The sequence below is a fragment of the Littorina saxatilis genome, linkage group LG8, assembly GCF_037325665.1.
Source record: "Littorina saxatilis isolate snail1 linkage group LG8, US_GU_Lsax_2.0, whole genome shotgun sequence".
Taxonomy (NCBI): domain Eukaryota; kingdom Metazoa; phylum Mollusca; class Gastropoda; order Littorinimorpha; family Littorinidae; genus Littorina; species Littorina saxatilis.
The window spans coordinates 5,343,256-5,353,846 of record NC_090252.1 but is presented as its reverse complement, the minus strand read 5'-3'; the positions used below and the strand labels follow the sequence as shown (position 1 = coordinate 5,353,846).

The 10,591-nt window shown below is 43.9% G+C and overlaps 1 protein-coding gene across 3 annotated transcripts in view; it reads left to right on the top strand.

The window, feature by feature from the left end:
• The window catches only part of LOC138972596 (uncharacterized), an 11,431-nt gene extending 8,930 nt beyond the window's left edge, over positions 1-2,501 (top strand). For all 3 annotated transcript variants that reach the window (XM_070345250.1, XM_070345248.1, XM_070345249.1), the window contains one exon: positions 498-2,501. In XM_070345250.1, coding sequence (XP_070201351.1) covers positions 498-905 — 408 coding nt within the window. In that variant the 3' untranslated portion in view covers positions 906-2,501. The remainder of the gene's footprint in view (positions 1-497) is intronic.
• The last annotated feature ends 8,090 nt before the right edge of the window (positions 2,502-10,591 follow it).

The window sequence follows — 10,591 nt, the reverse complement described above, 5'->3', positions numbered from 1 at the left end:
GTGAACTTAGAGACGCATTCCAGAAATAAATCAGTCGTTTTGTATGGGTTGTGAAAGAGTTTGTTTGTTTGCCCAGCCGACCACGAAGGGCCATATCAGGGCGGTGCTGCTTTGACATATAACGTGCGCCACACACAAGACAGAAGTCGCTGCACAGGCTTCATGTCTCACCCAGTCACATTATTCTGACACCGGACCAACCAGTCCTAGCACTAACCCCATAATGCCAGACGCCAGGCGGAGCAGCCACTAGATTGCCAATTTTAAAGTCTTGGGTATGATCCGGCCGGGGTTCGAACCCACGACCTCCCGATCACGGGGCGGACGCCTTACCACTAGGCCAACCGTGCCGGTTTGTGAAAGAGTGAATACCCTTGTTATTTTAGGGAGACAAATAACCACACTTGTTTCCTGTACACGTGTTTTAGACATGGCCTATGATGTCACAAGGGAAAGTTCCATTTTCCATCGTAATACATGGAATGGCTTCATTGCAGAGGAAGCAGTCAGATGACCCCACCAGCCAGTGGCCCCGTGATGACATGGACAAGCTGGACGGTGTGGGGTTCGCCCGCTTTAGCCTTAAGCCGGGTACGTTCCCGGTCCGTGACGACGATGAGGTCAGCGTCGCCTCCAGCCAGGCCTCTACCCGGGCCTCCTCCATGGCCTCCAGCGTGGCCTCAGGGGTCTCCTCCAGCGTGGGCCCTGAAGACTCGACGGAACTGACGCAAGGCCTGGGCGGCACTAGGGGCACTGGGCTGAGCGTACTGTTCGGAGAGAACGACGCCACACCGTCTGAGGTGGGGAGTATGTTGGTGTCCAGCACAGGAGTGGGCAGTGAGGTGGGGTCAGCGGCTGCTGGCAGTGAAGTGGCCTCCGACGTCAGCGAAAGGGCCGGCCCTTAAAAGGCGCGGTCCTTCCTGCAAAAACTCTTCTGCTCGATACGTCAGATCGGATCCGCCTGGGCTTTCGCGTGGGATACGTTCTTCATTTTAGAGTGATAGACCTGTAGGTGTATAATTTAGAGTGATAGACCTGTAGGTGTATAATTTAGAGTGATAGACCTGTAGGTGTATAATTTAGAGTGATAGACCTGTAGGTGTATAATTTAGAGTGATAGACCTGTAGGTGTATAATTTAGAGTGATAGACCTGTAGGTGTATAATTTAGAGTGATAGACCTGTAGGTGTATAATTTAGAGTGATAGACCTGTAGGTGTATAATTTTCAAACACGATTACTGCCGTGTTAACTGAGAAAGGAAAGCAATCTCCATTAGTCCCGCAAAGCCCTATCGGTTGATGCGACGTTAACAAATCAACCGACCAACCACTCGCAAGGAATAAGACCTTCTCTCCACTTGGACGCATGCCAACAGTCAACATTCACAATGGCTCCTGCGCAGAATTGGGATTGTTCTATGAATTAGTTATGCAGATTGACACTGTTGTGGCTTTTAACAAAGTAATCCATCAAGAAACTCTTTCTAGGATATTAATTCTCTGTACATGTCATTCTTTGTACATGTCAAAGTGGAAGGATCGCCTGATCCCTTATCGAAGAAAGTGAGAACTGAATAGGGATTGTTCTATGAATTAGGTTTGCAGATTGATTCTTTAGTGGCTTTTAACAAAGTAATACATCAAGTAACTCTTTCTAGGATGTTAATTCTTTGTACATGTCAAAGTGGAAGGATCGCCTGATCCCTTATCGCAGAAAGGAAGCAGAACTGAAATCCCGGGAAGGTGTGTGTCAGGGTGTTTATCTGTGGAAAGTGACTTTTAAGGGCCTGAGGCGAAGATAGGAAATGTTAATGTTAGTTTATTACGTCTAAGATGGTTGGAAGTGTTTGCGTCAAAGAAGAACTGCTGTTCAGGAAAATCATCCCATGGTCGACACTCCCGGACGGCTAGGGTCAGGTTCAGTGTTAAGTTCTAAAACCAAAATCTCAATATTGTTTTGTTGGAAGTAAAAATACATGATGTAAAATGTTTGTTTCAGAAAATGTAGGCGGTTAGGAGTCAGGCCTGGCTGTAAACTGTAAGATTTACAGGGGGGAGGGAAGGGGGGGGGGAGCGATGGAGGGGGTAGAGGAGGACCTGACTACAATGCTATGGAGTGTGCACAAGAACAGACTCGTTGGTTAAATGGTAAGCATCGCACTTAGGAATACGCTGACGATATAAAATATCAAGGTTGGTTCCTGGTGATAAGATACAAGAGAAAGATTGTTTAAACAGCTTTGATAAGTCTGTTGGCTATTGGATACGCCTTTCATAATAAGCCGAACTCCGAATAGCAGCGTGATTTGCTGCAAGGTGACGGTTTCCGATTCAGCAGGTCCGTCTTGATTGAAAATAGTGTGATGTTTTATGATTTGTTTTGATAGGAATATAGCGACGTAAAATTATTCTTTTCACAATCGAAGCAGTGTTTTCAAAATGTTTTTGTTCATATACAGCTGAGGCAAGCAAACTTTCTGTACAAGAAGAGACAAGATGATTTCGTTTTCTCAGCAACGGTGTGTTCGTGGAAAACGGTTTGCTATTTTTAACCACTCTACCCACATTCAACCAAATGGACTCGTCTCGTCGCTGAAGTTTCAGTCCATGCATGCATTTTAGGGGGGATCGTGCGAAGATTTGCTTTTCACTGAAGACTGCCTCTCTACCCACACTGACAGAAATGGACGAGTCCTGTCTATGAGTACATTTTAAGGTATTGAACTCCACTGCATAGAAACAAAATCTTTCTTTCGATCACGTGAAAGTAGGAAATATTGCCAGTGACTGCAGTCAATGTAAAACAACCATGCTGTTGTGTATTGTGTATGTTCATCACCACCACCATGCCCCTCCCCCCTCACTCTCTCTCCCTCCCTCTTCTCTAGACTATGGTGTACGTATTCTACGTTTTGCCCTCCCTTCCCCTCCGTATTTTGTTCTCTTTTCCTCTCCCTACCTTTTAAATTCATCTATCCCTTTCTTAATCTCTTTCTTTTCCCTCTCCTGCGTGTCTTTCTCGTTCCTCCCCTCCCCCTCTTACACTTATATGTAGTGTTTTCCGCTTGCAAGGGTGTGTGTGTGTGTGTGTGTGTGTGTGTGTGTGTGTACCCATGTTTCCACAGGTTTGGTTGCCTAAATCACCATAAGGCAACCATCCACACGTGGATGGCAACCTAAACTCTGGATGGCAACCTAATTGTGTGGATGCTCGCTTCATTTAACACCGTTAAAATGACATTCTTTCCGTCCTCTATAGGCGACGAAATAGGTCAAATTTTGTGCATTTTTTAGTGCAAAATTCTTCGATGCCGGAGCGAGTACTGCACCCAGTGCTGTTGTAGTGCAAGTGCACTAGAAAGGCACTACACCCAGTGCCGCCTCTTAGGTAACCATCCACACTTTAGGTATGTGTGTGTATGTGTATGTGTATGTGTGTGTATGTGTGTGTGTGTGTGTGTGTGTGTGTGTGTGTGTGTGTGTATGTGTGTGTGTGTGTGTGAGTGTGTGTGTGTGTGTGTGTGTGTATGTGTGTGTGTGTGTGTGTGTGTGTGTGTGTGTGTGTGTTAAAACTGTAAGAAGTTTTATTTCTGTGTGCAGTTGTTTTAATTCATACTTGTGTCTTTGCCATTTCCGCTTTCCCTCGCTATGTCCCCCGTTGTCTCTCCCTCTGTAACGGTCCCTCTCTTGTCCCCCCCCTCTCTCTCATCATCCTCTTTTTCATCTTCCTCTCTCCAAGCGCACCCTATTTGTCCTTCTCTCTCTCTCTCGTCCAGTCATCGTCTCTTTATTTTTCATATCTCACTGTCACACACAGCCACAAACAACCTTAAGCCCGTCCTTAATTGAGCCCGTAGTCGACTACACGAAGCTTCGCGAAGTCTTTATACCAAAAACCCGCAGCTACGGCGTGATACTTTGACCCCAACATCGCTTCTCAAGTTTTGACATGCGAAGCTTCGCCGTAGCTCGCAACGAAGTTGGTTTTTTTGTAAGAAGAGTGCTTTTCGATTCAAGATGGACGACGAAATCAGACTCAATACCATAGTGAAGAATGCATTTATCGACTTTGGTTGACCCAAAGTACAAGAACTAACCTCCTACCTGTATTATTTCATACTGCGATGCATTGACATGTCGAATGAAACTCGAAATCCCAGCGCTCACGCCAACTGGTCCCGGCCGTGCTCAGTCAACGAAATAGAAAACATACAATTAACTTACGTCATCATCAAGTACGTAAAGTACAATTTGTGACGTAAAGTACTCAGAAAGAAGCACACCACGCGCTGGTCGAGACTACGCGCATTTGAGACGCCCAGACATGAAAAGATAACTCTCTTTTCCGCCATAGTGCCTTCCCTTGGACTGCGACGAAGTCTAGTTCCGGTAGCTTCGCGAAGTGAGCTACGCGTAGTCGACTTCGTCCAATTAAGGACCGGCTTAACACAGCCACACACACACACATGCCCTCACTCTCACATTCTCTACCTCTCTCTCCATCTTCTTGCCTCTACCCACGATCTCTCTGCCTCTCTGTGTCTCCAGCATTATTCAGAGAGAGAACAAGAACAAGAACAAGAACAAATCTTTAATTGTCTAAGGCCACAGCCCCTTACAGTAGTGGTTAAAATAACAGCAATAGTATCTGCACAGTTATAAATTATAGTCACGCATAAAATTCAACAAATACATTAAGACCCTATATCAGAGAGAGAGAGAGAGAGAGAGAGAGAGAGAGAGAGAGAGAGAGAGAGAGAGAGAGAGAGAGAGAGAGAGAGAGACATACAGAGATAGAACTCAGAATAGGTTATCTACTTTAGGCACCTTTCGAAAGGTGGGATTGAGGGGAAATTTGTGTTAATAGACAGATATAGATGTACAAGACGTGTATCTGTACGTGTAGCTATGACGTCGCACGTTCTGGAAATTTGGTCCAGATTCTCCACAACTAGAACTGAATCACGCGCAGCATCTATTCGCAGACTTCAATGGAAGAAAGCCCGTCCAAACGTATATCTGATACTTCTCACTGCTGTGTATTACCTGAACACAGCACACTCAAATCCACCCACATTTACCGTGTATTACCTGAACACATCACACTCAAATCCACCCACATTTACCTTGTATTACCTGAACACAGCACACTCAAATCCGACCACATTTACCGTGTATTATCTGAACACAGCACACTAAAATCTGCTAAAGCTTACCCTACGCCTGTTCATCTCACCCACATTTACCGTGTATTACCTGAAAACAGCACACTCAAATCCACCCACATTTACCGTGTATTACCTGAACACAGCACACTCAAATCCACCCACATTTACCGTGTATTACCTGAACACAGCACACTCAAATCCACCCACATTTACCGTGTATTACCTGAACACAGCACACTCAAATCCACCCACAATTACCGTGTATTACCTGAACACAGCACACTCAAATCCACCCACATTTACCGTGTATTACCTGAAAACAGCACACTCAAATCCACCCACATTTACCGTGTATTACCTGAACACAGCACACTCAAATCCACCCACATTTACCGTGTATTACCTGAACACAGCACATACAAATCCACCCACATTTACCTTGTATTACCTGAACACAGCACACTCAAATCCACACACATTTAGCGTGTATTACTTGAACACAGCACACTAAAATCCACCCACATTTACCGTGTATTACCTGAACACAGCACACTCAAATCCACCCACATTTACCGTGTATTATCTGAACACAGCACACTCAAATCCACCCACATTCGCCGTGTATTACCTGAAAACAGCACACTCAAATCCACCCACATTTACCGTGTATTACCTGAAAACAGCACACTCAAATCCACCCACATTTACCGTGTATTACCTGAACACAGCACACTCAAATCCATCCACATTTAGCGTGTATAACCTGAACACAGCACACTCAAATCCCTCCACATTTACCGTGTATTACCTGAACACAGCACACTCAAATCCACCCACATTTACCGTGTATTATCTGAACACAGCACACTCAAATCCTCCCGCATTTAACGTGTATTACCTGAACACAGCACACTCAAATCCACCCACATGTACCTTGTATTGCCTGAACACAGCACACTAAAATCCACCCACATTTAGCGTGTATTACCTGAACACAGCACACTCAAATCCACCCACATTTACCGTGTATTACCTGAACACAGCACACTAAAATCCACCCACATTTAGCGTGTATTACCTGAACAAAGCACACTCAAATCCACCAACATTTACCTTGTATTACCTGAACACAGCACACTCAAATCCACCCACATTTACCGTGTATTACCTGAAAACAGCACACTCAAATCCACCCACATTTACCGTGTATTATCTGAACACAGCACACTCAAATCCACCCACATTCGCTGTGTATTACCTGAAAACAGCACACTCAAATCCACCCACATTTACCGTGTATTACCTGAACACAGCACACTCAAATCCACCCACATTTACCTTGTATTACCTGAACACAGCACACTCAAATCCACCCACATTTAGCGTGTATTACCTGAACACAGCACACTCAAATCCACCCACATTTACCGTGTATTACCTGAACACAGCACACTCAAATCCACCCACATTTACCGTGTATTACCTGAACACAGCACACTCAAATCCACCCACATTTACCTTTGTATTACCTGACCACAGCACACTAAAATCCCTCCACATTTACCTTGTATTACCTGAACACAGCACACTAAAATCCACCCACATTTACCGTGTATTACCTGAACACAGCACACTCAAATCCACCCACATTTACCGTGTATTACCTGAACACAGCACACTCAAATCCACCCACATTTACCGTGTATTACCTGAACACAGCACACTCAAATCCTCCCGCATTTAACGTGTATTACCTGAACACAGCACACTCAAATCCACCCACATTTACCGTGTATTATCTGAACACAGCACACTCAAATCCTCCCGCATTTAACGTGTATTACCTGAACACAGCACACTCAAATCCACCCACATTTACCGTGTATTATCTGAACACAGCACAATCAAATCCATCCACATTTAGCGTGTATTACCTGAACACAGCACACTCAAACCCCTCCACATTTACCGTGTATTACCTGAACACAGCACACTCAAATCCACCCACATTTACCGTGTATTATCTGAACACAGCACACTCAAATCCTCCCGCATTTAACGTGTATTACCTGAACACAGCACACTCAAATCCACCCACATTTACCGTGTATTACCTGAACACAGCACACTAAAATCCACCCACATTTACAGTGTATTACCTGAACACAGCACACTCAAATCAACCCACATTTACCGTGTATTACCTGAACACAGCACACTCAAATCCACCCACATTTAGCGTGTATTACCGGAACACAGCACACTCAAATCCCTCAACATTTACCGTGTATTACCTGAACACAGCACACTCAAATCCACCCACATTTACCGTGTATTATCTGAACACAGCACACTCAAATCCTCCCGCATTTAACGTGTATTACCTGAACACAGCACACTCAAATCCACCAACATTTACCTTGTATTACCTGAACACAGCACACTAAAATCCATCCACATTTAGCGTGTATTACCTGAACACAGCACACTCAAATCCCTCCACATTTACCTTGTATTACCTGAACACAGCACACTCAAATCCACCCGCATTTAACGTGTATTACCTGAACACAGCACACTCAAATCCACCCACATGTACCTTGTATTGCCTGAACACAGCACACTAAAATCCACCCACATTTACCGTGTATTACCTGAACACAGCACACTCAAATCCTCCCGCATTTAACGTGTATTACCTGAACACAGCACACTCAAATCCACCCACATTTAACGTGTATTACCTGAACACAGCACACTCAAATCCACCAACATTTACCTTGTATTACCTGAACAAAGCACACTCAAATCCACCAACATTTACCTTGTATTACCTGAACACAGCACACTCAAATCCACCCACATTTACCGTGTATTACCTGAAAACAGCACACTCAAATCCACCCACATTTACCTTGTATTACCTGAACACAGCACACTCAAATCCACCCACATTTACCGTGTATTACCTGAACACAGCACACTCAAATCCACCCACATTTACCGTGTATTACCTGAACACAGCACACTCAAATCCACCCACATTTACCTTTGTATTACCTGAACACAGCACACTCAAATCCACCCACATTTACCGTGTTTTACCTGAACATAGCACACTCAAATCCACCCACATTTACCGTGTATTACCTGAAAACAGCACACTCAAATCCACCCACATTTACCTTGTATTACCTGAACACAGCACACTAAAATCCACCCACATTTAGCGTGTATTACCTGAACACAGCACACTCAAATCCACCCACATTTAGCGTGTATTACCTGAACACAGCACACTCAAATCCCTCAACATTTACCGTGTATTACCTGAAAACGGCGCACTCAAATCCACCCACAATTACCGTGTATTACCTGAACACAGCACACTCAAATCCACCCACATTTACCGTGTATTACCTGAACACAGCACACTCAAATCCACCCACATTTAGCGTGTATTACTTGAACACAGCACACTCAAATCCTCCCGCATTTAACGTGTATTACCTGAACACAGCACACTCAAATCCACCCACATTTACCGTGTATTACCTGAAAACAGCACACTCAAATCCACCCACATTTACAGTGTATTATCTGAACACAGCACACTCAAATCCACCCACATTTACCATGTATTACCTGAACACAGCACACTCAAATCCACCCACATTTACCGTGTATTACCTGAACACAGCACACTCAAATCCACCCACATTTACCTTGTATTACCTGAACACAGCACACTCAAATCCACCCACATTTACCGTGTATTACCTGAACACAGCACACTCAAATCCACCCACATTTACCGTGTATTACCTGAACACAGCACACTCAAATCCACCCACATGTACCTTGTATTACCTGAACACAGCACACTCAAATCCACCCACATTTACCGTGTATTACCTGAACACAGCACACTCAAATCCACCCACATTTACCGTGTATTACCTGAACACAGCACACTCAAATCCACCCACATTTACCTTGTATTACCTGAACACAGCACACTCAAATCCACCCACATTTAGCGTGTATTACCTGAACACAGCACACTCAAATCCACCCGCATTTAACGTGTATTACCTGAACACAGCACACTCAAATCCACCCACATTTACCGTGTATTACCTGAACACAGCACACTCAAATCCACCCACATTTACCGTGTATTACCTGAACACAGCACACTCAAATCCACCCACATTTAGCGTGTATTACCTGAACACAGCACACTCAAATCCACCCACATTTACCGTGTATTATCTGAAAACAGCACACTAAAATCTGCTAAAGCTTACCCTACGCCTGTTCATCTCAGTTTACTATTCGGATACTGTTCAGACGGAGACAATTTAGAATTAAACGCATTCGTCTTCAGCACAGCCTCTGTAGACTACACTACCCGTCATAAAAAAAAAGTACAGATACATCTAGCTGTAGATCTTTGGGATGCGGCCAGTTATATTGAAAGCAAGTATATTGCCAGAAAGGTAATGCATTCCCCTACCGTATGAAATAAAGAGTTTCAATTTTCATAAATTAGTGGAGACCAAGGACACCCCGCAAAATCAAATTCGAAAATTTTAAGCAAACTTGCAGACACTAAAATACACACAAAATCAAAATAAGCAAGATTGACCCCGTTTTTGATCTCAAATGAAAGAACAACTTATTTTCTACCCATATACGTTTATTTGATTCAGCTGTTGTGCTTAGCAGTGTTGTTATGCCAGTTTTAAGAAGACTGGTGTCAGCCTCGCCAGGAGCCGTAAAAGGCCTGTTTTGGCGTCATTTTTGTGTGGACTATGTGGGTAAAAAGCCTGTTGTTTTATAATGGTTCATCGTATTGCTTATAAATTGTACATGAGTATTCACAACACAATTGCAAAAACGCGTGTAAGATATCATGGCGTTTTGATGAGTTTTGTGGACGTACTGGAACTTTTTAGAAACGTTTTATTAAACTGTAATAACGTTTTACAGTATGGTTGCAAAAATTCAGGATTTAGCAAACTTCAACACAAATGAATATTACAATTCGGGATCAATTTTGGTACAAAAGCAACAACGCGCTTGGGTGGTAGGGAAATGTGAACGCGAAAGAACAATTACGAAAAACAGGTCTTCCAACATCAAAACCCAGTGTAGCGCAGCAGACTGAACTGGCACGTCACTCACAGCGATAATAAGCGTGTCAGTTCAGCCTGTTTCCGCATATTGAGCCAGCATTTTTTCTTTTTTTTGGCACATCGACGTTGCAGTTCCAAAGCAAACGATCGCACACACACACGCTTGCGCACATGAACGCACAGTCACACACACACACACACACACACACACACACACACACAACACAAATACAAACGCACGCACATACAAGCAAGGACATACATACACAAATACATAAGCA